Source organism: Actinia tenebrosa, unplaced genomic scaffold, assembly GCF_029948245.1.
Source record: "Actinia tenebrosa isolate PJP-AT-01 unplaced genomic scaffold, QUT_ActTen_1.0 PGA_scaffold13__45_contigs__length_12533684, whole genome shotgun sequence".
In the NCBI taxonomy this organism is placed as follows: Eukaryota; Metazoa; Cnidaria; class Anthozoa; order Actiniaria; family Actiniidae; genus Actinia; species Actinia tenebrosa.
In genome coordinates, this window is record NW_028292573.1 from 3,518,221 (window position 1) to 3,545,622 (window position 27,402).

Genomic DNA, 27,402 nt, shown 5'->3' on the forward strand with positions numbered 1-27,402 from the left:
ATGGATATGTTGAATACAAAGGACAGTGAGACCCTTCACTCTTCCTTATGGTTCATGGTGCTTCTGCTTTGCTATATCATTCAAGGAGGATCATGTGTTCCTGTTGAGATAGGTATCCCCAAACTGAACATCTTCGATAAGAAAATCGATAAGAAACATCAAACATTTTATTGATAAAAATGCTACGACGATTATTTTTATCGCTGCTTTTTGCAAAATATCATTATTTGTCAGTCAATGTCTCCCAATCTCGCTACGTTTCTCAAAATGTATTGATGGGTCAGATTTTTTTATTCTCGTCATATCCGCAATGTTGGTTGACGATAACAAAGCATCCCTCATTAGCTTCTCTTGTTAGATCAACCAACATGGCAGCTGTTTCATCGTTATTTATATCTCAAGGGATTTTGAGTCACGTGGTTGCACGCCAAGAATAGCAACATGACGGCGCCACAAGTTATTGTAATAACATTAAAATGCTTAACTTTGACTGTCACGTGTCACCATTAAATAAAAATTCATTAACCAGTAATTCTGTTTTTTATTTGTTTTTCCAGAAGTGAATACAGAGAGTGACATTGAGTTTCTAGCTGCTCAACGTGCTCTACAGATGTATAATGAATCTAATTTTACGTTTGAGTCGAGAAATAAGAATAATATGACCGCTAAGGATCTGTATGAGTATGGTGAGTAAGGGGTGACATGAATGGCAGCCTACGCAAGACTAACAGAAAATAATGACAACAGAGGGGTAGTCAGGGCGGGTTTGCCAAGGGGGCCATTCCCTCCGTGGCAACAAAATGGCGGCTTTCGAAAATAAATATTTTTGCCCCTCAATTTTTGCAAATATAAAACGTAAAAGTTAATGGCAGTCGGTTCTTTCTTTTTTTCGTTCTTTCTTTTTGGTTCATCGTTTCGGGGGCTCAAACAAAATGGCAGATTTTTGAATTTGGCTTTCCCCTCCCCTTTGGAAATTTCTGGCTACAACGCTGGACAATGAATAGGATGTGCACCAAGTCGGGATATTTCGTGGTGTTTCACGAGATATACATTGCATTACTATTTTATCCACACCTTTGTTGAACCGCAAATGGGTCAATACAATGCAAACTTGATCCATTGTCCTCATTGGATGTCAAACCCCTAACCAACTGCATCGAATTTGTTTATAGTTCAGTCTCTCCTCGACCATGATGTGGCCGTGATTATCGAAGGCATGGGAACTAGCAAGCTAAGCTGTTCTGCAAGTGCTGTTGCTAATATTCCACTAATTAGAATCCATGACAGAGTAAACCGCGAAATATCAACAAGTCTTCAGTTCTGTCAGCCCTCCTTTGCATTGAATGCTGGGTACAAGGACTATTCGGAGGCTGTGATGTCAATACTGGACATGTTTGGATGGAACACGATGACCCTTATTTATGATAGTGAGCATTACCCTTGAGATTTCAAAGACAGATTTTTTGTTGATTTTCATAGAATAGGAGGTCAGGGGTCCCTTTTCCATAAAAACGAAAATAAATTATTAAAGTCCCCTTGACAGTTCCCTGCGCCATCTTACAAGGTAGCCGTGCCTTTGCATCGAAGCGAGAAGAATGGTGAGCTTAGAATGATAGAGACGTGTGAATAATTGTAAGAGGTCTCTATCATTGCAAGTGCACCGTTCGTCTCGCCAGTTCGATGCAAAGACCTTTCAAGATGACGCATGCAACTGTGAAAGGGACTATTAGATTTTTACCGTGATCATGCTCAGTTCTGGGCAAAGTCTTGAGCTTGTGGAACTTTTAAATAACAGGCCATTGGCGCTGACAGCTCAAATGAACCAAGCCCTTTTAACAACTCAATTTGCGTAGTAATGAAAAATGTACCTCTCCATAGGTGAAGCTTCAGATCAGATGTAGAATATAAGAGAAATATCATTAAATTGGATATTATTTGTTCGAGGTTTGCAGCATGCGTTTCACCTAATCTTCGTTCGCACTTGACGTCACACCCATATTTTATGCACAGCCTTAAAAACAGGATGTCAGCCATGCTGTGAGTTTTAACACATTTAATTTTCTTATTATTTTGTAGCTGATAGATTCCATGAAGTGGCTTTCTTCAGCTCACTGAGCTTGGCAAGGAAGTGTCAGCTACACTTCATAAGCGCGCAGCACACAAATGAAGATCCGAAATCCAATGATGACAACATTTACCGAATCGTTAAACAAATTCAAATACTGTCAAGTCAAGTTCACATTCTGTTCGTTGGTATCGAGATGATCAAAAAGATCCTAGAAAAGGTACAGCTGGTTGTATATTAAGAGAAAAACATTCTTAGGAGTGTCTACCTTCCTTTTTAGACTGGTCTGTTTGCCAGCATCTATCACAGATATTCATCGATCTCTATACTTGGTCTGTGAGCTGCCATATTCCCAGATCCGAAGCTCATTACTAGAAGAATTCATCTGCCATACTTGTTCTGTGAGCCAGCATATTACCAGATCAGGAGTTCATTACTAGGAGCATCTATCTCCCATACTGGATCTGTCAGCCAACATATTCCCAGATAAGGAGCATCCATTTTCCATACGGTGTCGAATAGTGAGCCAGCATATTCCAAGACGAGATCCCTGAGAGTATTGCTAGAAATAATATAATCTCTCATTCTGATTCCTTCTAATTAAGAATATGAATTGTAAAACGAAAGTAACGATGAGGAAATTAATAATAAAGAGCAATCCTAGTTAGCAACGAAGAAATCGTAAACTTTACTTTCTAATAAGTACTTTAACTCAGATAGGTGGATCGTGAACCTTACTTTCTAATAAGTACTTTAACTTAGATAGGTGGATGTGGCAAGATAATTCCCTCCCAGGAATAGTTCTCGTCAGAAATTAACTCTAGAATTAATTTGGTATTTTGATGTAAATATTTTCATCGTTTACATCTTTCATTTTCTTTTCTTCTTATCACAAATTTGTCCCATCATTTACTTCAAATATGTTTTATCTAGGTGTTACCGTGTCACATCAACCAAAGCAATACAATATGGATCATCAGTGGGACGGTACGTTTTATTCAGACTTACGTTAGACGTGTACTTCCCTTCATAATGTTACTTTGTTAGCTTCTTTACTATAACTAAGGGCCACATTATGACATGAACTCCCATCTCAGGAGCTCAGATTTTTTTGCCGAGTTTCCTGTCTCAGTACTAATGTCTCCTATATAATTATTTTTTCTAGGTTCCCATGAAATTGTCAGCAATAAACTCTCATATTGTTATTGGATTTCGACAGTCCTTGAATGACGACGCAGCAGCGAGGGACCTTGTTGCTAATATTGCAAATAATCTAGCAGGTAGCAAAGATCCTTCACTGGGAGACTACGAGGTATGGAAAACATAAAGATCTGCGACTTGATAGAGTGAAAAGAGAATAGACCCCTTGCATGTAACGTTAATTCAGCTCAAGTTAGAGGACCCCCCTTGTGTCTGAAATCAAAGCAGCTCAAATTGGAGGACAAAACAAAAGAATTTCAATCTCAAGAGAATTGGAAACCTATCGTTATGGCCTCCAAATTGAGCTGCATTCCGACGTGCTGCAAGGGGAAAGAATAACAGGTAGAAAATAAAGAAGATAGAGAAAAGGGTATCTGATGGATAATAGGAATGCATATGCCGAGATTTATATATATATATATATATATATTCTGAGAGATTTTTTTTCAGTAAAAAGTTCAGTAAAAACGTTTTGTGTGCTCATATTTAGGAAGATGCGGCCTTAGCGTTTGACGCTGTTCTTGCTGCCACGGACGCCATCAGGAAACAAATAGCGGAGGGTTTTTGGAGTCGGGGAAACTCCAGCAGGACCGTCAAGAAAAGAGGATCAATACTACATAAGTACATTAGTAAGGTAAACATAGCCGTGATATGCCCAGTTGCATTTGGTAATATGATAGAGCGAAGCAGGGTTCACTGATTTGCAGTTTTCGGAAGAGTTTCGAATTCAAGTCGCTAAAGTTTCGGCAGTTTCATTTGGCGAATATAAAAGCTCACTAACCCAAACTGGAGTAACTTTAGTCATTTGACAATAATTTTATCCCACAGGGACATTTAAGTCATACTACAACAAGATAGAAAAAAAATCCTTTGCCCATTTCCTTTATTATTCTTATTGTATTTCTTATTTATATTATTTCCTTTACGAGAATACTGCCCATTTATATCTCCTTTGTCGTAGGTCAGTACTCAAGGAATGACAGGATCGATTGCGTTTGACGAAAAGGGAAGAAGAAAAGACGTCCAATTTGACGTGTTAAAACTTCGCAATAATTTATTTGTGAAGGTAATCTTTGAAAAATTCTCATAAAATTTTTCTAAGTGGTGCCTTTTCCAGGAATGTAGAAAGGGCGCTTGCCCTGTTTGCATCTCCTATTAATTATAGTTTTCTGGTCACCATTTTGGATAAATTTAATTTCTTTGTTGAATTATATCAACCAATATCAACATTGACTGGCTTTTAGAGGCTGCAGTTGTGCTGCCTCTTGTCGCTGAGGCAAGCAAACAGTCAACTCGATACTAAATCCTTCTCAACGAACTCTTTGTTTTTTTAGACTGGTTCTTACGATGGGACTCAGCCTCTGTCAAGAAGGCTGCACTTGACAGATAACTTAGAGCAAAATAGTGAAGAGAATAAGACAAATCATGGGAGACTAGAAGGATCGAAGCTAAAGGTTGTCACTGTATTGGTAGGTGTTTGCCTCATCTGCGGCTTCGATGATATCAGTCAGGGTTACTTGATTATTCATGCATGATGGCAGACATGACAGGAAGCAGTAAGAATTGAATCTGGTCTAATCTGTTTTCCGTGAGAAAGAATTCAATATCCAAGGGAAAAAGATTTTTGTGCCTCCTGTCATGGGCGCCACGTCTATAGAGGTGTTTGCACCATCATTTTGTTAAATGGTACAATCGTTTTACATCAAAAAGAATTTAATTCCCAAGAGTAAAGGTGTTTAATATTTCTGCCATCTAACATGTCCGCCGGCTCGTGATCATGCAAAACCGGTATTACGAAAAGCTAAAAGAAATTCTATTTAAGATCCAGGCATGGAGCCTTGCGAAATCCAAATTTACTGTAACCTGCCTTAATGTTGTTTTAACCGTACCAGGAAACACCATTCGTGATGAAAACAAATAAGTCAGATGGCAGCTTTGTGTATGAAGGTTACGCCATTGACCTTTTAAAAGAGATTGCTAAACAACATAAGTTCATATACGAGATCTACGAATCCCCTGATGGTATGTATGGAGCTGAAGAGAATGGGAGATGGAATGGTGCCATCAAAGAATTGCTAGACGGGGTACGTTGGAGTAATCATTTTCTTTATACAAGAATCAATGTCGATGTTTTTAAAGGTTTTCAAATTCTTAAAACACGTTTTGTCATAGGCTTGATAACATCAATCGAATTTTGATGGCATGTTCTTATGTTTATTCCCCACCTACGTCACCATAACCATAACCATCACTTCCATTACCATCACCATCGCCACCATAATCATATAACGTCATCATCACCATTGCCATTGCCATTGCCATTGCCACTGCCATTGCCATTGAACAATAAGGTTCACAAAAAATAATCTGTAGGTGGATCGAGTGCAAACCTTTTTGGACTTTTTTGGAGACTATTACTGTTTCAAGACGTGTTCGTGTTGGTGGGGAAATAGTTATGCGTATTTAATCAAACAATCACTTCTCTAAGTATCTAATTACAACTGCGTAAGCTAATATTGTAACATCTCCCCTTTTATAATGTTTGAAATACATGGCTGGGATGATATAGAAAGATTTTAAAGATTTAAAAAATAAATGACCAAACAAAATGGCTGACTAAACTACGAAATGATTATATGGATATTAAAGTTCAACTGTAACAAAATCAATGTCCTATAAATGTTCGGTAGTCAAGTAAACCGATCAGGTTTCTTAACCACTCTCTGACTTCTTCGCAGTACAGGTGGATTGACCGCGGGTTCTGACGCAGGTAGAACTTGAGGTGTCCTTGCACTGTCTGCCTCTGGTGATGCTTGTGTGTCACTAGCTGGTTCTTTCGGTGCTTCGTCGACGGGCTTTAAAAGCTGTCTGTTTCGGCGAAGTAACTCTCCGTTCGACTCAACTAGATATGACCTGTCTGAGAGTTTCTCTTTACAGTTCCCTACTTCCCAGGGCTTGCCTCTCTGGTTTGGCGCTACTCTTACCTCTTGGCCTATTTCTAGGTCTGGTAGGACCTTTACATGTCTGTCGTAGTGACTTTTGGCTTTCTGGCGCTTAAGGTGGATTTTGGTTGTCACACCTTCCGCTACTTTGGGATACAGAAGGTTAGTTGCTATGGGGACTAGTGTCTTTGTTCTCCTAGACATCAAGCGCTGTACTGGGCTGCTCTGCATTCCTTGAGTGGGGGTATTTCGATAATCTAGCAAGGCTAACCACGGATCTTTACGGTCGTGCATGGCTTTCTTGAGCAGGCTCTTGGCTACTTTCACTGCTGATTCCGCCTTTCCATTTGACTTTGGGTGGTATGGCGATGAGGTGACATGTTTGAACTCCCAGTCTCTTGCGAATTCAGCAAACTCATTGCTGACGTATTGAGGCCCGTTGTCGGATACCAGCACATCGGGTATCCCATGTCGACTGAACTGTTCCTTCAGAAACTTGGTAATGGATGCTGAGGTTGTATCTTTCAGAGGACTTATTTCTATGTAGTCTGAGTAGTAATCTACCAAGACTATATAGTCTCTGTTCTGCAGCGTGAAAAGATCTGTGCCTAGTCTGCTCCAAGGTCTGTCGGGTATTTCGTGCGACTGCATTGGCATGCTGGGGTTACTTGGTTGATATTCTGAGCACACATGACAAGCCTTTACTGCATTTTCGATGTCGTGGTTCATTGCTGGCCAGTAAACGCGATCTCGTGCTTTCCTTGCACACGCCTCGATTCCTTGATGACTTGAGTGTAACCTCGCGACTACTTCAGATCTGAGGGCTCGAGGTATGATGATGCGTTGATTCTTGAATAAGATGCCGTTGTGGAGTGTCAGTTCCTCTCGGAAATGCCAGTAGTCTCTGATAGCTACTGGTACTTTGTCACGTACGTCAGGCCATCCTATTAGTATAGTATTCTTAAGTGACTGCATTGTAGGGTCTTGCTCTGTGGCTTTTTGTAGTTGCGCTAACCTTTCACTTGTGACCTTTACATTGTCGAGGGGGTTGATTTCTTCTAGTTCTAGCGCAAACACTTGGAACTCGTCTCCAGGTTCTCCTTGGTCTGCGAGGAAGGCTCGTGAGAGGTGATCTGCCACGTACATTTGTTGTCCTGGCTTGTAAGTTACGTTCAGGTTGTATCGCTGTAGGCGTAATATCATCCTCTGTAACCTGCTGGGTGCTGCTAACAACGATTTCTTGAAGATCACTTGCAAAGGTTTGTGGTCTGATTCTACTGTTATCAGCTCTCTCCGTGTGATGTACTGGCTGAACTTTGCACAAGCGAAGACGATTGCAAGACATTCTTTTTCGATTTGTGCGTAGCGTTGCTCAACTGGTGTGAGAGTTCGGGATGCAAACGCTACTGGTTGGCCGTTTTGAAGCAAGGTTGCTCCGAGGCCTTTCTCACTAGCATCACATTGGATAGTGACTTCTTCGCTCATGTCATAGTACTTGAGTACTGGATGCGCAATCACGAGTTGTTTAACTTCTGAGAAGGCTTTGTCGTGCTGGCGTGACCACACAAATCTTGCATTCTTTGTGGTTAGTTCACGAAGAGGCAGTGCGACTTCTGATAGTCGAGGGAGAAACTTGGAGAGATAATTTACAAAGCCTAGTAGGCTGAGTGTCTCTTGCTTGTTGGTAGGCTTTGGCATTTCGGTCACTGCTTTGACCTTATCTGGATCTGGCTTGAGTCCGGTGGATGACAAGATGTGTCCCATGAACTTCACTTCTTTTCTCCGCATGATGAGCTTCTTGCTGTTCAGCTTTAAGTTGATCTGTCTTGCTCTCTTGAGCAGACGTAGCAGATTTTCGTCATGGTTTTTGTTGGCTTCTGCTAATGTGTCACCGTAACCGACCACTAACATATCGTCGCGGAGCACTTCCACGCCTTCTAGGTCTCCCAGTCGCTCGTGTAGGGTGCTTTCGAATTCCTCTGGGGCTGAGCTGACGCCAAAGGGCATGCGTAGATATCTGTAACGGCCAAATGGGGTCCAAAAGGTTGTAAGCTTACTGCTAGCTTCGTCCAAACCGATTTGGTAGAACCCATCCTTTGCGTCTAACGTTGTGAAGACTTTGGCCTTGCCGAGTCTGGGTAGCATCTCATCCATCGTAGGCATTTGGTATTTGGGTCGTTTGATCGCTTTGTTTAGATCTTTGGGATCCAAACAGATTCGTATCTTTCCAGGTTTGGCTACAACGACCATGCTGCTGATCCATTCGGTGGGTTCTGTCTCTTTGACAATGATTTTCTTTTTCTCGAGTTCAGCTAACTTTGTTTTGACTTCCTGGCGAAGCGTAACTGCGATTCTTCTAGGCGCGTGTTGAACTGGCGTGACATCTGGGTCAACTGCGATTGTAGCGTTACCAATGTTTCCCAATCCTTCGAAGACGTCTCGAAAATCTTTTAAGATACTTTCTTTAGTTAGGGGCAGAGTTCCGGTTTCTTGAACCGCGTGGACTTGATGATCGATGTTTAACTTGATTAGATCTAATTGTTGGCATGTCTCGGCTGATAAAATTGGTTTGTGGTTTCCGTTGACAACCTGAAATTTGAAGCAATGTTTTTCGTTGACCTTAAGTGTCACTTCACCTAATGTTTCCATGATTGATCCATCAAACAATCGTAGTTTGACATTGCTTTGCTTGAGCGTCGGATTACCGTCTTGGTTGATGATTGCTACATCCTTGTGGCTGATTACGTTACAGGTCGCTCCTGTGTCTAGTTGGCAGTCCAAATCCGTTTTATAACTGGAATTGGTGTTCATAAACTCAAGCTTTGCAAAAAGCTGCTTGCCCTTCGTTTTCACCGAACCAACTTCTTCAATCTTCAACGTGAATTCGTCGGATGAGTATTCTCCTTCTTCTGATTCTCCTGATTCAGCTGTCATCGCTTTGACATTGCTTGACCTCGATTTACACACAGACGCGAAATGGTTTTGTTTCTTGCACGTTTTGCATTCACGGCCATAGGCGGGGCAGTCTTCTAACTTGTGTTTCTGAGAACCACCACAGCGGTAGCACTTGTAAATGCTCGTTCGTTGACTTGTAGTTCGTTTACTGTCCTCGCTTGGCGTTCTGTGGGAACGTCTGTTGTTGTACTTGTCACTTGGCTTGCTTGGAGATTTAGGCTTCCGTTCTCGTATTTCATTGATTTCTTCGTTATTTGTCTTATCCACTAGACTCATGGCTTTTAACTGACTGCTAGCTAATTCACTTGAGCGGCAAATGTTGAGGGCTTTGTTGAGATCTAGACTGTCCTCTTTTAAAAGACGTAGTTTTGTTGCGTGTTCTCGTATACCAAGAACGAGTCGATCCCTGATAAGCTCTTCCGTTAACGGACCAAACTGACATGATGAAGCGCATTTTCTAAGGCGATTTACGTAGCCATCTACGGTTTCTTCTGGGCCTTGAGTACAGCTGTTGAACAGATATCGTTCGTACACCACGTTGCGCTTTGGTTTGAAGTAGGCTTCTAGCGCGTTTAAGCATGTGTTTACGTCGTTCTTTTCTTCGTCACTTAACTTGAGATTAAGGAATATTTGCAGACATTCCTTCCCCATTACAGAGCGAAACGTTGCTAGTCGTATCTTTGGGTCTTGCTGGTACAGTCCGGTTGCGACTTCGTAGTCCTCCCACTGTTGTTTAAAGAAGTCCCAATTGTTTACTTGATCTCCTTTGGTATTCATCGGCGTTGGTACCGGAAAATGCGACGTGAATATTGGTCCTCGTGGACCGCTGCTGGTCGAAGCTTCCTCCTTACTTGACATATTACTTCTTCAATGCCTCGGCAGTAGGAACTTGACGGTTTTTTTCAGCTACTTTGGAAGCGTTATTTCCAATTTATTTCTGACACCATGTTTCAAGACGTGTTCGTGTTGGTGGGGAAATAGTTATGCGTATTTAATCAAACAATCACTTCTCTAAGTATCTAATTACAACTGCGTAAGCTAATATTGTAACAATTACTTCATTGCATTGTTTCTCCTTCTTATTCCAGAATGCTGATATAGCTGTCACTGCGTTAACAATTACTGAAGCACGCGAAAAAGTAGTGGACTTCACAGCATCTTACGAATATTACACTGAAGATCTGTTGATAAAAAAAGACACGTCAAAAGAAGGACTAGACTTGATGCATTTTCTCTCTCCCTTTACGATTGAAAATTGGACTGCAGTGTTATTGGTTTTGCTTTTGGTGGCTACTGTTCTATACTCCGTGAACTATTGTAGTCCCTATGGAATGAAAAAGGAGGGAGGATCTGGCACGGCTCCGGAGTTTTGCCTATCAAATTGTATGTGGTTTTCTGTAGCTTGTATGTTACAACAAGGCGCCGATTATCAACCAAAACCTACGTCAGGTACATTAGTCTAGTATAATCTCCAAAGAATTAAAATTCATCGAAAACTTGCGAAAACCAGTGAATATTTGAATACCTTGTCGGTGCATTTCCACATTTCTACACGCAGTGAAACGAAATAACCGAAACTTGTTCTCAGTGGGGTAATAGAGTTTTCTTCATATTCATTTCTTTTAAAAATACCTAAACGCTGCGCCATTCAGGGTAAACCTTAGTTGGAGAGTTGACAAGGTTGTTATTTCATTATTCATAATAGTGAATGTCCGTGATAGTGAGACCATAGTTCCTTTCGGCCCGATCGGGCAACTGCCAATCACCGCTTTCCATTTCGCCGTTCGCCCCTTAAATTTTCTTTTCGAAATAGCTGTGCACTTTTTTCTTGTTTCAGCTCGAATCCTGGCCGGCAGTTTTTGGTTTTACGTTTTAGTCTGGGTTGCAACTTACACTGCTTATTTGGCTGCCACCTTTACTGTCGATCAAAGCCTTCATTCTATCAATAGTCTGGAAGGAGCAATCGACTCAGGGCGTAAATTTACTTTTCTTAATGGCTCAAATGTGTACTCGTTCTTTCGGGATACAGACTTTCCATTGTACAAGAAGGTAAGACCTGTGATTCTCGTTTCTCTTTTCGATATTTGAAGGAAAACTAGGCAGGCAGGCAGGCAGGCAGGCAGGCAGGCAGGCAGGCAGGCAGGCAGGCAGGCAGGCAGGCAGGCAGGCAGGCGCGCCTAAATAAGCTTTCATGCAAAGCGATTAACCTCGGCTTTATTTGAATTACATAAGGTTTGGGAACGCTTGGTTATTAGTTCTTCTACTGCGGATGCTGTCAAGCTTGTCCGACAGAATAATGCTATTTACATATCTGGAGGAACTATTTCGGAATACACTGCCGGAAAAAATCCATGCGATCTAAGACTAGGTAAGACTGATGAGGGGGTCACTCTCCACCAAAACACATGCACTCTAGAATCCGCTGAATACACGAGGGGTCCTTCTCCAATCGCCTCGACAAATCATCTGGCTTCCCCATCCTCCCCCAAAACACATGTACGATTGGCTTATTGACTGCTAATGGAAGGTGAGTTGTAGACACCCTGTGATACCCTAAGTACACTCGACACCCACGACATACATAATCTTTCTGCAAAAACAGTGCAAATAGAAACCAAACAGGCATTTTTTGAATGTAGTACCAGTTGTCAGCACATCTTTGGACGACAGTCTTTTTCATCCAGAAAAACAATAGCTACAGTAAAAATCAATATTTTTGATACACCCATAATGCTCCCAAAATTGATTGACGTTTACCGTACTCTCTCCCCCTCCCCTAGTATGTAGAGGGGTTTTCCTTCTACGTGCTATTTTTAGAGTAATGTATCAACAACACTTTTACTGTAGCTATCGATCAAGAATTCCAAATCTTTGCAAATGAGCTTTTAAGATATTCTGAATAAGCTTTTCTTCTTCTCAGTTCCAGGTCTTACAACCCCTGAGGGCATGGGGTTTGCTTTAAAGTCAGGTGACCCCAGACTTGATAACATAACACTCTCTATTCTTTACCTACGGGACAATGGACACATGTCGAAATTAAAACGAAAATGGTGGCTGTTCAAACATGATTGTGTTACTCAAACACAAACGAGTAGGTACAATTATTTATCTTGGAAACTTGGGGATGGTAGAAATATCAAAAATGGAATGGGAAAATATGGGCTACGTTTGTTTTGTCCTCCTTTTCAGAGCATATGCCATTTCTTGGGTACTATCTAGAGTGCCAACCATATATCGCTGAAATAGTACTATTTGCAACACGTACATCTTTTTTTTTTTTTTTAATTTAAACATATAAATTCTTTAAGTTTACTCCAAGAGCTCTCATTCGAGCTCATCTAGGGAGTTCACTTCCATCTTAGTTGGAAAACGTTAAGCTCAAAGCATATCAAAAAAGGATCTTTGATGGCGTTTCCTTTCTGTTTTCTACCCAGTTTTTAAACAACACCAAATTACTTTGGACAAGATGCTAGGCGTGTTTGCTCTTCTTGGTGTGGGGGTGTTCGTGTCGTTTGTGGTCCTTGCAATGGAGATATTATGGCACAAGAAGAAAGCATCGATCTATTCATTAAGGTATATATTATACTAAGTTGACTGTGCCTCTTCTCTATAAATTTTGAATTTTTTTTATCGAAATGTGGAATCAAACAAACTTGTTATAGTTGGACCAAAAATCAGGTGAATATTGTTCAAGTCATTCTATATAGTGCATTGCCCCATTCATTCGTGAATAAATTTATAAAAGCCGATGAATCTCACTCGGGTGCATCGAGTCATCTGATAAAATCTAAAGAAGCTTATTGGTCCGTTGCAGAGGTGGCTTTAAGGATTTTGATTAGAAGGTGCAGTCATCTTTGAGCACTAAGGATGGAAATCATGTGCGATAAATAAATTAACTAGTTGCTCTTTGGGATATAAAATTTATCAGAAGAAATGATAGAGTATTTATAATCGTACCAGTCAGTTCAAATTGGGGCTAATTTCACACTTTCTCTTGTTCAGTTAATTAGCACCAATTGTCTTACTATTCTCATGAGGGAATACAAATTTAAATAAGAAAGAAAATTCGCATCTTGCATCTTGCATCTTGTATCTTGCATCTTGCATCTTGCATCTTGCATCTTGCATCTTGCATCTTGCATCTTGCATCTTGCATCTTGCATCTTGCATCTTGCATCTTGCATCTTGGTAGTGGGAGTCGAATGACAGCATCATGCAAACGTGGTATTGTGAACTTAAATAATGTCCCCGGATTCACACAGGATTCACTTCAAAGGGATGAGGATGATCTGCCATTGCATTGAGTCACATGATAAGATTTAAGAAACCTCATAGTGGTCCAATGGAAATAGGTTTTTTGACCAATATTATATATTATAACTTATGCCCAGATATAGTGCTCCAAATCATTTTTCTTTTTTGTTTCTTAAAATAGAATAATGATTATTTTTCTAGGACAGAATCTGTTCAGCCAGCTGATGATAAAGAATGAAAACTAGCACTAATTTTTTGACGTCATCTATTTATCCAACCAATGGTAACATTACACAATATCACGTGAGGAAGACATTCTTTATACACTACTCTCTACAGAATGGTTTGAGCTACATAGTCTCAAGACATTAAAACAAATACTACAGTTTTGAGCTCTCCCTGTTGCTCAGGGTTAGACTCAATTTTGTGTAGGATATTCATGTATTCCAGTGAAGGTCCGTGAAAATTCAAAGTGTTTGTATTATTGAAGTTGTGCATTCCTTACTTTACTGTTGCTATTTACGAATATTTAGACACTGATACGAGGCTTACCCTAAGTAAACGAGTCTGCAATCGAGTAACACAGAGGTAATTTGGAACTAGAAAATGGTCTGTTTAACAAATAGACATCAGTTTTTTATGTTTCTGTCCTCTTATTGACGATAAATTACGTCATCACATTTTCAAAGTAGTGTGGATCAAAGAGGCGTAGCCGTACACTACTTTATCTGTCTGTCCTCTTATTGATGATAAAAAAATATCCAATCAGCGCGCGAGAAATTTGTGCGTTATTGTAAAATAACCCATAGCCACGTCTTTTCAACTGGGACAACTGGACGACGACAGAATAACGGGAGTTGAATATTATGTTGTTTATTGTTTATTGTGACTCTGACAAAACGAAAGAATGCATGCGTTAAATTCTGTGTGAACTACAAAATATGGGAATTACAAATAAAAGGGAAGAATGGGAGCAACGTTCTCCAACTAAATTACAAAGCCGGTTTACTATTAAATCAAGTGCAACTGATTTCTATATAATACTTTGTGTTTACTAACAAAACCATCGTAACGATAATCAGAAAGCGGAGGTGCCCCTTCCATTATATGCCAACTATTTTCACAAAGTTTCTTTAAGAGTCTGGTTTGGTTTACCAGCCAATCATGATCTCTGGTTGGCACATGATTGACAAACGCTGACTCCACTCCATTGCTGTAAGTTGAACACAAGTGCATCGGACGCGTACTGTAAATGTGCGAAATATTTTGGCAATGGGCTTGCGACTTGAGAGATTCCTGCTTTGAAATTTTAAATGAAAATTGACTCTAACATTTAATTTTTGTCATCTCATCTCTAATTATATAAGTGTGAAGAAGAAAACTTATATATTCATTCAGATGATAGACAACAATGCAAAGCGTTCGCCATACTATTACATCGTAATAAGAGGCGTTAAAGAAAACAAGTCAAATTGAGATTTGAATGGTTGTCAAAAAACGATGATCGTCAACTAGGTTATATTATACAAAAGCCTATACGTAGATTAAAGTACGAAATATAGTGAATAATACATAAGTCCACAATGGTATACAATCATCCCCCCAAAAATTGAAAAATAAAAAAAGACATGAACGTAAATATAAAAGAATTGGCCGCCATTTTGGAGAAAATGAAAGAAATATAAAAATGTTTTTGTCACATTTTTCCAACATAGCGGCTATGACGTGCAAACGAAAAATGTGTTAAAGATTGCTTATCCTGCGCTTGGAAAAGCATTCCATCTGTTACTCTAGATTCCGTTTCCTCTTGGTAATGTCTTAGAATCCTTATCATTAAAGGGCATGACTGGCGTCCTGAAACCAAAAGCAATCAGAAAAAAATGATATAGCAAAAGACATGGTCACCATGTTGGATGACATAACAAAAGATATGGCCACCATGTTGGATAATATAACAAAAGACATGGTCACCATGTTGGATGATATAACAAAAGACATGGCCACCATGTTGGATGATAAAACAAAAAAATAATGACCACCATGTTGGATGATATAACAAAAGACATGATCACCATGTTGGATGATATGACAAAAGACATGGCCACCATGTTGGATGTTATAACAAAAGATATGGCCACTATGTTGGATGATATGACAAAAGACATGACCACCATGTTGGATGATATAACAAAAGACATGACCACCATGTTGGATGATATAACAAAAGACATGACCACCATGTTGGATGATATAACAAAAGACATGGTCACCATGTTGGATGATATAACAAAAGACATGACCACCATGTTGGATGATGACATGCATCTAACTCTTTTTTGCACCACTTACTTCATCGTTTTTTTGAGAGAGACTTTGCGAAGCTTTTCAAATTTCTCCTCAGCTTTTCGTTTCCATAGTATCTCTACAATCAGTACAACAAAGGCAATAACTGTTCCTCCACCAAGCACGATGTAAACACCAACCATGTTCTTTAGGTGAACCTTCTTACTCTCCAACGCTGGAAAAAAGGGTAATATGTTTTAGTTATGGGCTTGATTTTTTGCGTTCTGGCTAGATAAGTATACACCTAGTTTTAAAAAGTCATCCCAAAGCGATAGGCAATAGGCGAAAAGCGATAGGAGATAGGTCATTCCGAGATCCAAGAATAGCTGAAATGACTTGCGTTTCTGCTTTTTATTCTCGTCAAGAACATGGACCTTAGCGTTGAGACTGATTCAATGTTGTTTGTAGTCGACGAAACACTTTCATTCTCGGAATAACTAACTGCCTATCGCTTTAGGAAATAGGTGTATTTACTTACAGTTCGTATCCTCTTTAGGACATGCTGCATTTGTAACCCACCAAAAGTTTTGCTTCTCGTCGAGGATGCCTTTCTCGCGCATGCGCAGCATGCTTAGGGTCATATTCTTCGTGTAGATGCTGCCAGGATGTAAAGCGAATGCGAGGCCTTTCGGAGTGCTTAGGCCAGGAGCTTTAAAAGAATATAAAATCAATTATCTCATCGTTAAACAGAAGAAGAAGAAAAAACCATTTATATATTGTGAGCGAAAACTCTTAAAAAATCGAAAAAAAAATCGGAAAATATGGAATGATCAGTGATATGGATAGCATCAATCTGTAGCAAGTAAGGTTATTGAATGCCTACCTGTCCTAAGATTGCAAGGTGGTTGGGTGGCAGAACATCTTATTATGGGATCACCATTGATATGAATGGGATACACTGTAGTAAGTAAGGTTACTGAATGCCTACCTGCCCTAAGATTGCAAGGTGGTTGGGTGGCAGAACATCTTAGTATGGGATCATCATTGATATGAATAGCATTAATCTGTAGTAAGTAAGGTTACTGCATGCCTACCTGTCCTAAGAGTGCAAGGTGGTTGGGTGGCAGCATATCGCAGTATTGGCCCATCAGCAATATGGATGTATTTTTTCGTTCTAGCCCATTCTATCCCATTTATGCTAGTGTTGGGGAAGGTGTTTCTATTTTTCATTCGATTCCACAACTGCTGGTAGCTTTCATAGTCCGTTGTCATGAAGTATGAGTAGAGTGCCGATGAAAACGTCACTCCAATGTCATAATCAGAATTAATGACATCCTGCAATATAATTACTCGATATTATTATATAGTTGAGATAGTGCGCGCGCTCTGATTGGTAGTAAACTGTGCTGTATTAGTGAACGGAGCACGGTCACCTGACGCCAACCTCGCGTGCAGCAAACTTTGCAAAGAAATGCGAAAAAACAGCATTTAAAACTACAACCGATTTTTTTCTTTCTATATATAAAACGGCTTCTTTTCGTGCTCTGTTCTAGTAATACATGTAGCACTTTGGAATCATTTAAAACACTCAAGCAGTGTGCCTACGTCATTTCCTGCGCGCCGTTTTACTAAACGGAGCACGGAAAAGGTGCTTTATTTGTAAGTTAATATATTATTAAATTATATGATTATAAATTATAATGGTTGCTTTTATAATACATTCGTGCTCGTTATATATTTCAGAATTTGAATTTTGATATTTTTGTACGAACGCATTCTTTCAGCTACCATCATTTGCTCATGGAAATTTTTGAAGCAGGGAGTTGGCTTAATAAGCTCGTTAATGCGATTGTCTTTAGTCATTTTTTCATGAAAACCTTTTGTTACCTGGATGTTGTTGATCGTGGTTGCAGCACTTTTTGCCGTGAAAAACGCAGCAAGGTTTGCTGTGTAGGTTGATACGAACACAAGAATACAAAACCAGTAGAATCCTGCGAAAATTCGCCCTGAAAAAAAAATCGTATTTAATTTATTTAGAGACTGCGTGTGCTCTTGATTATATTGATGGGAAGAAGCATGAGGCACAGTGGGATGGAGGGAGAGAGGGAGAGAGGGAGAGAGGGAGAGAGGGAGAGAGGGAGAGAGGGAGAGAGGGAGAGAGGGAGAGAGGGAGAGAGGGAGAGAGAATGGGCATCTACAATTGATCTCATAATCTGCCAACCTCGGCAAGTGAAGAAAGAAAGGAAGAAAACCAACAATTATGCAATTATACTAGATTATAAGGTACAAGGTGAGTTGCATTTTCGTTTTTCATTTAACCTGCGTATCAGGCCCCCGAAGAAGAAAGGAGGGGGGGGGGGGGGGAACTGTGGAGTTGGCTCTCATTTTCCCCTCTCCCCATCTCCCTCTCCCTAAAAGAGCCAGATACTCAGGTTATTTTTCAATCTTTTTTCTACAGACTTCACTACCTGACAATGCTTTTGGTCGGTCAGCGGCCCCTTGCTGTAAAATACACGCCAAGGAAAACCACAAACTGTTGAACAGCGAGAACTCTGCAGCTGCACCTTGACCGTTCTTGTCTTTCCAGCCATAAGGACAGAAGTAATTCAAGAGATATGTAATTATCCCGACTACGACGACTGTACCAGCCAAGGAGAACCAAATAGCGTGAGACAGAGGGTCCACGAAGATAAAGAGATTATCTTCTTCAGCAGGTTTGGACATAAGCATTTCGTCAGTGTAGTGTTGGTAAGCCACCGTGAAGTCAACCACCTTTTCTCGACTTTCTGTTACGGTGAGAGCTGCCACGGCCATGTCTGCTTTCTGAATGAAGAAAAGAATGCCAATAAGAATCAGTGTTTTAAAAAAGCGAAGCCTCTTTGGAAAAAAGCATTTCGTATTTCGAAAACAAAAATATGTTTGAACTCTGTAAGAAAGTTGGTTTTCCTCACATGAAATTTTCCCCAAAGCTAGTTCATGATTTTTTGAAGTAAGGAGTATACTTACTCTATCGATAAGTTGCCGAATCATACCATTCCATTCTCCGTTGATCAACGCACCATATGCCTTGTCAGGTGAGAAATTTATTTCGTATTTGAACCCAAGGTCACGTGCAAGTTGATCGAGAATATCGATACAAAAACCTCTGAAGCCAACAGTGCCATCCTCTTTCTTGTACTGTATGATGTATGGGTGGACCTGGAATAGAGGACCGGGAACAACATTGGACTTCTCTCTATGCAATGAAAGGATTTCTCTCTATGCAATGGAAGGATTTCTCTCTATGCAATGAAAGGATTTCGATAGATGGCATCAGAAATCAAATTCATTGGCTTGTGCTCGATTGAGCAAAGGCCAATAGAGCATGTTACACCATTGCCGCCATCTTGGTTGACGATAACAAAGCATTCCTCATTAGCTTCTCTTGTTAGATCTACCAAGATGGCGGATGTTTCATTGTTATTCATCTCTCAAGGGATTTTGAGTCACATGGTTGCACACACTCCATTCCATCGGACCTTAAACAAAGTGCTTTGTGAGGGAGCCACTCCGGTAGAGATAAAATTCAAAGCATAGGAGAGAACTTGTCTCCCTTGATTCGAGGATTTTTTCAGTTTTTCTTCCTCTGCTACACGTAATCAGCTAAATTCCGATTGGATTTTTGAATTAGCCGGGTGGACATGGAAAACAACCTCCTATTCCTTCCTGTTGGAATTCATGGCTCGAACGTAAATAGCAGTTTTTTTGTCGACTTTCCGAAGAGATGATTTCTCTGGGAATCCGGTTTTTCCTCCCTCCGTCAAACTGAACTTTGAACTTTGACCTGAGACATGTTTATGCAACTTGTCTCTACATCACGATGAGGTTGTGGTGATGGAATGACACAAAATATAAATGCTATTGGATTGATCCGATTGCAAAATCTTTTTTTACCATCGCACTTCTGTGTTGGTATGGGATAAGACTTGTGGAATCGTTTCTATTATTTTACTTCATACCTCTACAGTTGTAATCCGAAGAGTGTGCCCCCTTAGAGGCGGCTGCTTGCAGTATTCTGCAACTACGTTTATAGACATTGGTTTGTGAAGAACAGCGTTACCAGATTTGGACCAATTACCGATCTGAAAAGAAAAAACTGACTAGCCATAGGTACCAAGTTGAGATATACTATTACCTGTCACTCGTACAATTGGCACATCTAGTGGCCCTAGGATGCCTGTATTCCTTCTATTCATAATATGTATGGATCTTCGAGGAAGGTAGGGAGGGGCGATTTGAGGTTAATGGAGAGGAACCCTTTTCCAATTGGCAGTCTCTTTATAACGCGTGTGTGTATCTTTGAGGAACTGGTAGAGAGGGGCGATTTGTTGAGGTTAAAGGAGAGGAACCCTTTTCCAATTAGAAGTTTCTTCATAACGTGTATGTATCTTGGAGGAAGGTAGGGAGGGGCGATTTGTTGAGGTAATTCGAGAGGAACCCTTTTCCAATTAGAAGTTTCTTCATAACATGTATGTAATTCGAAGAACGTTGAAAATCTTTCACCAACATTGTAAGTGTTGGCATGTGGAAAAGCTGGTGTAGAACTGACATCAAAAGATGGATAAAAGGAGGTCAAGAGCTGAATAATTGTGACCAAATATTTGGGAGAGCCGTTAAGAGAAGATAATATTTAGTTCACATGGTATGAAGAAGGCATGACACGTGACCAGAGGACCGTTGACAGACACTCACCTTAACATGCATATTGTTTTGCAAGTTTATTATTTGAAGTTCTTCGACCTCTCGTTCCAGATGGGAATTGATTTTGGTGGTGCCAGTGAAACCCTTAACGCTTGTCTTAAGAGAAAGTTTCAGTAGATTGTCATCATGATGATTTTTTTCCATGCAAATTGTGCAAAACCATCTTTCGTTACAAATATTAATAAAAACCTTCTTAGCTGGGGTATGATGATAAATCATATATCTCTGAAATAGTACTAACCGGGCTAATTAGTGCAAAATGGCACCAAAGAAACAGTTGAAAACAAAAAAATATATATTTAGATTTTTGTGCTATTTCATGGATATTGTTTGCACTCTGCCAGGTTCAAAATATAAACTATCTAGTGTCCCAGTACTAACATTCAAGATGTATTCCCGAAGCAATTCACCATTTGTAGGATAAGGTGAACTGTCGTTTGCGCTGGCATTCCAACGGCTATCATGGATGGCGTCATTAGCTGCCTTGGCAACCAACAGTAGTGCATCATGGGAAAGCAGCGGACCCTCCTGAAATGGAATTAGGAAGTAAGTATCCCTTAAGATATCCCTTAACATGTCTCTACATAAAAATGCAGCCTAAAATCTTGTTATAAATCTCTTACAGAGGTAACAAAAAAAATGTGCGACTTTCTTACCTCCATCCATGAAGTCATTGTTGGCAAATCCCCATTGTTTTTAAGGATTGTTTTCAGTTCTTGTGTTTCGCTTTCGTTTGTGACTGGCAGCTGGAAAGCGACCACGATGTTTTGCCCGACTGATGTCAGGTTGCTAGGAAACTAAAAGAAAAGAAAAGAAATATGAAAAGTCTGCACATTCTTTTTTGGCTTTGAAGATCACTCTTTGGTATTGTACGGTTTAAGAGTGGCTAGCTAATGATAAAAGAAAAGGAAAAGGAGAAGATGACAAAGAAGAAGAGCACGTAGAAGAAGAGCACGTAGAAGAAGAGCACGTAGAAGAAGAAGAAGAAGAAGAAGAAGAAGAAGAAGAAGAAGAAGAAGAAGAAGAAGAAGAGCACGTAGACGAAGGAAAAGGAGAAGGAGAAAAGGAGGTAGACGACGACGAAATTGATGAAGGAAACTAATGAGAAGAAGTCTTTTGTAATGCCCTTTTTCTCACGCAAAACTTTAACAAACTAAGGTATTCGAGCACGTGCTACCTATCACTTACAGTACTCCATTATACTTACCTTTCCTTGTATCAACCAGGTCACTGGATTTTGCAGAGAACATGTTTGCTACACGATCAAAAAATATATAATCTATTAATGATTTCTGTTCACATTTTTGGGCAGGTCCTTAAGTATATACCACAAGAAAAACGTAAAAGAGTCAGTTAGCAACATTTCCAAACCCAGTTGCTCAGTTCAAAGCTGTTGATTGGTGCTCATTAACTTTTGATTACTAAGTCTTTATGTGAGATTTAATTCAGGAAAGTGACGTAACGAGAGTAGTACAGAGTTTGGGGCACACGCGCGTGTTGGCACAAAATCTCCCGCCAAATTCACAAGAACTTTGACCAAAGCTAGGGGTTATACTGTGTGTGCACTTTTCAATGAAATCATGTTTCAGCTAGTGGCGCGAAGCAAGAGTCCCAAGGGTTTGGGGAAGCCAGACCTTAAAGTCTCGTCTTACCATTTGCAACAGACTTTTGATGAAGGCATCGCTGACCAATGGGATTATAGCCTGGGGTTTTGTTTTAACTATGGTTTTCCAGATTCTCTCCAAAAGAATAGAGTCAGTCTCATTGACTCTGTTCTCCATCAAAACAAGATGTATTCGGGACATTTCGCTGGCCAGTTCGAGTTGTAGCTGAGCTACGTGTGTTGCTTCTTCCACTGAATTAGAAAAGATGATATGGGTTGTGGTTCTCCTGTTATTTCTATTGTGTTTTGCCAAATCCCCGCAAGCTTTGTAACTGTATTCAACGCATGCGCGCGTTTTCTACTTTTTGACGTAACGCAGCAGTCGAAACAGGTGTCTGTCACAAAGAATCTAAGGACCTTTTGTGCCTCACAAACAGCGCGATAACAAAAGAAAACAATAGAATTAGCGTCTATTACTATGTATTACGTTGACTATTCATTCAAGGGCGAAGGAAAATCACTCTAAAACCATAGACAGATTAGAAAAAGTCGGTTCCATACTCTCTTTTGACTCCGCGTAGGGTCATTTTTAATTATAATGTTACGCAACCTAAATCGTGCAAAGCAGTGAAACCACGTAGGAATGTATAACATCACCCCATCAGGCAGGCAACTATAAAAAGCCAGATTTCAGATGAAAGCTAGCAAGGTTGTTAACTAGAGCAGTGGTACAAATTATGAGTAAACGTTTACCTGACTTAACACATACATAGGTGAGCCGAAGCGGAGACCTCTTTTACACTCGTCGTTTGTTGTGCCCATTTCAGACTATCTGATTTATGTTAAAACTTTAACACGTTTATCATAAAATAACAACGTGGTCTAGTATGGGAAAATATTACGCCGCAAAGTTGAGGTATATTCCCAGTCTGGGGGTCAAACTCTCAAGGAAATGTCACGTGGTCTGAAATGGGCAATTTGCATACAAAGGTAAAGAGGTCTATTGCAAATAAACGCCATCTTGAAACTAATGTCCCCTGAGTCCCACAATGCTCTGCAAATACAACTCGACCCAGTCTTTTGCTCAATCCTGGAATGTCTAGTACATCGGATAATTCTCCTACAGCCACAGAAATACCAGAAGGCTTATAGTACTTACTCTCGTATAGAATGACAATCTTGGTCCAGCTTGGATTCATCTTTACCAAGTCTCTGGTCGCCAGACTGTGGCTTTCTGAGTTGGCCGATACGGACATGACGTAGCGACATTGATCAACTTCCAAGAGCTCATGTGGTCTGCCATTTAGGCTGACCAGCGGAGATCGTGTGAGAGAACTTACTATGCACGATATCTGGGAAATTTGGTTGTCTTCGATGAAGACTGTCGTTTTGTTTTTGATAGATGAGGCTGGGTAGAGAAAGAGGCAAGTCCCAACATACATTGCAGTCATTCTCAATCACACGCGCCCTCTAGCGATTGTTTCTGTCGCGACGAAGAAGCTTTTGGTGCACGTCAATCAAGGCGTTTCCATGACATTCTATAGGCACGTGCCCTTGTGTTTTCCGACAATGTTATGGAAACGCCTTGTGATTGACGTCCACCAAAACTTTCTTCGTCGCGACAGAAAAAATCGCTAGAGCGGCGCGTGTGATTGAAAATGGCTGTAATTAATCATAATTCTAGACCCTTTGCACTACCCTACCTCTTTACCTAGGGCGTAACAATTTCCCATAATGTTTTCCCATTTCAGATGACGGGTCATTTCTTGAAAATAAGATTCTTTGTTTGAGTTGTATCAATATTCATGCGTCTTCGATGCTCGTTTACAACCGTTAAACAAAGAAATTATACTCTAGGGAATGACACGTGGTCTAGTATGGGAAAATATTACGCCGCAAAAATGAGGTATATTCCCAGTCTGGGGGTCAAAGCAAAAGTATTCCTTCTCTTGAGGATTGAACTTATCCACATTTGCAACTCAAGCTTGAAAGCAACTACGACCTTTGTTTATGCCCTGGTCGATTGCTGTTGATGAGCATGCATTGACATCTGAGTCGTACACGCATTCCACTTACAACAATTTTCGTATGACTTGTAATGAAATTTTCTAGAAATTTCATTGGCTGATTATTTTCTTGCGCAATGAGATTGCAGTCTGGCAGTGCCGTGTACTTTACGGTGACCGTGTCCACGTGTCCACGCCGTGTTCATGCCCTGTTCCGGGCATTTGATTGTCGGGATGGAGAGCAATTCCTCACGCAATTTAATTGATCCGACGTATCTCTTGCCCTGTCACGACTACGTTCGTGCCGCGAACTTTTCACAGTCGTACGAAAACTGCTCTATGTTTGTACTACAAGAGTAAACCAGAAATTATATACAGTGATACCTACCATACTCAAACAGGTCGGGTTGCCCCAGTGTGATGGATACCGTACGAATGTGGAAGTTTACCGAGGAATTCCCAGATGCAGTTTTATTGACTGCATACCGCAGTGACGTCATGATCTCACGTGATACGTAACCATTGGCAAGTACTTCTGAAATAAAGAAAATCCATTACGAATTATTAGCTTAGTTGTTACTAAAGCTCAAGGCAAATTTTGGCAGCCATATGAAATTAGGATGTGTGGGCTACTCTAAAATCAAAGCTCTGGATTGTTCACTTCAGCAGTGACAATAAAATCATCTTGATCATTAGTGTCGACATCCTTTAACCATTATACATAACACTCTGTTAGTCTAATGATTGGTGTTTATATTATCGTTGATTATAGACCTATTTAGCTTCGTCGTTTGTTGTGTACAATTCAGACCATGTGATGCCACTCTTGGGAGTTGATTCTTTCATGTGTAAATATTTTAACATGTTCGTCAGAAAAGAACAGTTCTCAAGGGAATGTCATGTGATCTGAAATGGGCAAATCTGCATACGAAGCTAAAAAGGTATATTGTTTTAGTATGTTTGTTTGTTGGAATATTAATTGGTAAATATGTCGGTTGGGATGGCATTTAATCTTAACTTCATCAGCGTCCCGCTTAGAATTGATACTTTCAATATGTAATATTTCAAACACGCGAGAGAGTTCTTCCTACGATTTCCAAACACCGAAAAGCGAGTTGAAAAAACGAGGCGCAGCCGTTTGGAAATCGGAGGAAGAACTCTCTCAAGTGTTTGAAATTACTTCTCAAACTAATGAATATTTCCTGGAGAAAATCAAAGAAAACGTTTACGAAATTTAATGCAAATTAACAACACATTTCCAAACCACCGTCACAGTAGTGATTTGCTTTGTTTTCTCCTCATTACTTATTCATGAGTATGAGAATAAAGGTTCACTCAGTTGCTTCAAGTTCTTAGATATATAAGGTTCACTCAGTTGCTTCAAGTTCTTAGATATATAAGGTTCACTCAGTTGCTTCAAGTTCCTTACCAATGTAAATGTCTTGTTTCGGAGTTTGCTGACTTGAATCCCTCGCTAAAAGTAAGAACCACAGTAAAGTAAAGATCACCGCGGACAACAGTTTTCTTACTTCAACCATGGTTCATCCCAATCTGACAAAGAAATCAGTCATAATACATTATAATCGTGTTATATAGCTTGTCGAGAACTGAACAAGCCTTGAATATATCAGAAAATAGTTAGAGAATTTGTGAAAGGAAAGGAAAGGAAAGGAAAGGAAAGGAATACTATAGATGATACAGTTTTGAGTCAGTTTGTAATGACCAATTTCAAATTCAAACTTCAAAGAAGAAAAGCCAAGACAAGAAAATGACAACAACATCAACAACATCATCATCATCAACGACAACAACAACAAACAAACAAACAAACAAACAAACAATGAAATAAAAGGCACAATATAATGATTTTTTTCATCAGAATTTCAAAACGACAAATAGAAAGCGAATAAGAACAAAACACATCAACTAAACAAGACAATAGCGTTATTTCAAATACGGAATAATCCCACGCAGCGAATCGCTTTCACTCGTACCAATTTCATCTGTTAATCAGTTTTCACCAAAATCTTTAGGAACTCTCTTGGTTATTATGTGCTTTGGTGAATAATTTTTTTAATAATCCTCGCCAAATATTTTGTTTTCGTATTTACTTGGGATATAATTCATTTTACTCGGACGAAAGTATGGTTACTGGAAAAAGTTTTTACAAGGTGTTTGCCTTTTTATTCGCTCGTTGTTATTCAACACATCAACATAGGAAAGTTCGTTAGTTGAACTGTACATTTGATATTCTAAATTTTTGATACATTATACGATAATTTAGCTGGGAATTATATGTGATATTGACGGACAGATCAGCATGGGTTTACAGGTCTTTTTAGTTCATGACATACAAAAACAACTCAAAACCTGTGCCTGTTCATAAATAACTATTGCAATCATTGGTAATAGAACGGAATTAGAGTTCGAGTGCTCAAAACAAACGAATGAACTTCAACTGTAGTAAAGATACGCCGTTAATTCAGAGAGACTCGAAATTGTATTTGTCCCTTGAGGAAACTACATTGCACAGTACTTAGAACAAAAGGATGCATAAATATTCACTTGAAAAAAATATTAAAAACAACTTTATTATAATTTTTTCCCCTACGTAAACACGTTTTTCTCATTTCATCTCCTCGACTTGATAATCCAGTATTTCTGAGAACGTTTCCGCGAAAATTGTATTTTTGAGTTTTGGCACTTTTTAAATAGGTTTTACTTAATAATTGGTAAGAAATCCTTTGTTTTTTATTTTATTTTTACTACATAATTAGTGAAAAAAACTAATTTTAAAAGTAATTCATTCTCAGCCCCCCTTTTTGCATAATCGCAGCTAGAACATCTTATTTTTGGCCGATGTTATGCATTGAAGAATTGGAGTATTCTATAAGATTTGTAGCCTATTTTGCTTTGTAGTTGATCCGTTCTAAGGCAATGTTTACTGTATCAGAGCAAAACTCAAGTCACCGATATAGTTCAAGTAAAAAATATTAATATTATATAAAGTTCAATAAATGTGCATGCAGGTGAACAAAATTTGGTAAAAAGGTTTAAAAATAACTAATAAACGATTTTACTTCTTTCGCACAGCAATATCATTCTAAAAACGTATCACAATTTTAAAATTTACCTTTAAAGCCAGTATATTTTCTTCAATAGAACGTGAACTACATTCTAGATCTGGGTTACCAAAAGTCGCTCTAAATATTCGAATACAAAGGAAAATCCTTGCGCTTAATCAACGTATAAATAGCAACTGTAACCACCACAAGTTTTATTTATTTCAATTTGAATAAACTAAATTATTAATTGTTTCCAGAACCGAATCGAAAATGAATTGGTAAAACGCAA

The 27,402-nt window shown here is 39.5% G+C and overlaps 2 protein-coding genes across 3 annotated transcripts; one reads left to right on the forward strand and one right to left on the reverse strand.

The window, feature by feature from the left end:
• Positions 1–14,415, forward strand: LOC116288240 (glutamate receptor 4). Its single transcript, XM_031695008.2, has 16 exons — positions 1–112; positions 558–686; positions 1,173–1,427; positions 2,077–2,285; positions 2,999–3,052; positions 3,231–3,377; positions 3,756–3,899; positions 4,227–4,331; positions 4,600–4,734; positions 5,158–5,349; positions 10,251–10,611; positions 11,000–11,211; positions 11,395–11,530; positions 12,083–12,253; positions 12,597–12,735; positions 13,618–14,415. The coding sequence occupies exons 1-16, from the start codon at positions 1–3 to the stop codon at positions 13,652–13,654; spliced, it is 2,538 nt and encodes an 845-aa protein (XP_031550868.2). The 3' UTR covers positions 13,655–14,415.
• On the reverse strand, positions 14,274–27,301 carry LOC116288239 (glutamate receptor 2). 2 transcript variants are annotated; one of them, XM_031695007.2, is made up of 17 exons: positions 27,182–27,301; positions 25,478–25,599; positions 24,437–24,580; positions 23,202–23,450; positions 22,092–22,294; positions 21,647–21,694; positions 21,096–21,236; positions 20,821–20,967; positions 20,431–20,535; positions 19,698–19,820; positions 18,706–18,897; positions 18,168–18,522; positions 17,587–17,705; positions 16,794–17,034; positions 16,238–16,408; positions 15,766–15,934; positions 14,274–15,270 (listed from the first exon to the last, which is right to left on the reverse strand). In XM_031695007.2, the coding sequence occupies exons 2-17, from the start codon at positions 25,584–25,586 to the stop codon at positions 15,207–15,209; spliced, it is 2,580 nt and encodes an 859-aa protein (XP_031550867.2). In that variant the 5' UTR covers positions 25,587–25,599; positions 27,182–27,301; the 3' UTR covers positions 14,274–15,206. The 2 variants fall into 2 exon arrangements, with proteins under 2 accessions (XP_031550867.2, XP_031550866.2); XM_031695006.2 differs by having other exon boundaries at positions 24,437–24,583.
• Positions 27,302–27,402: the final 101 nt, after the last annotated feature.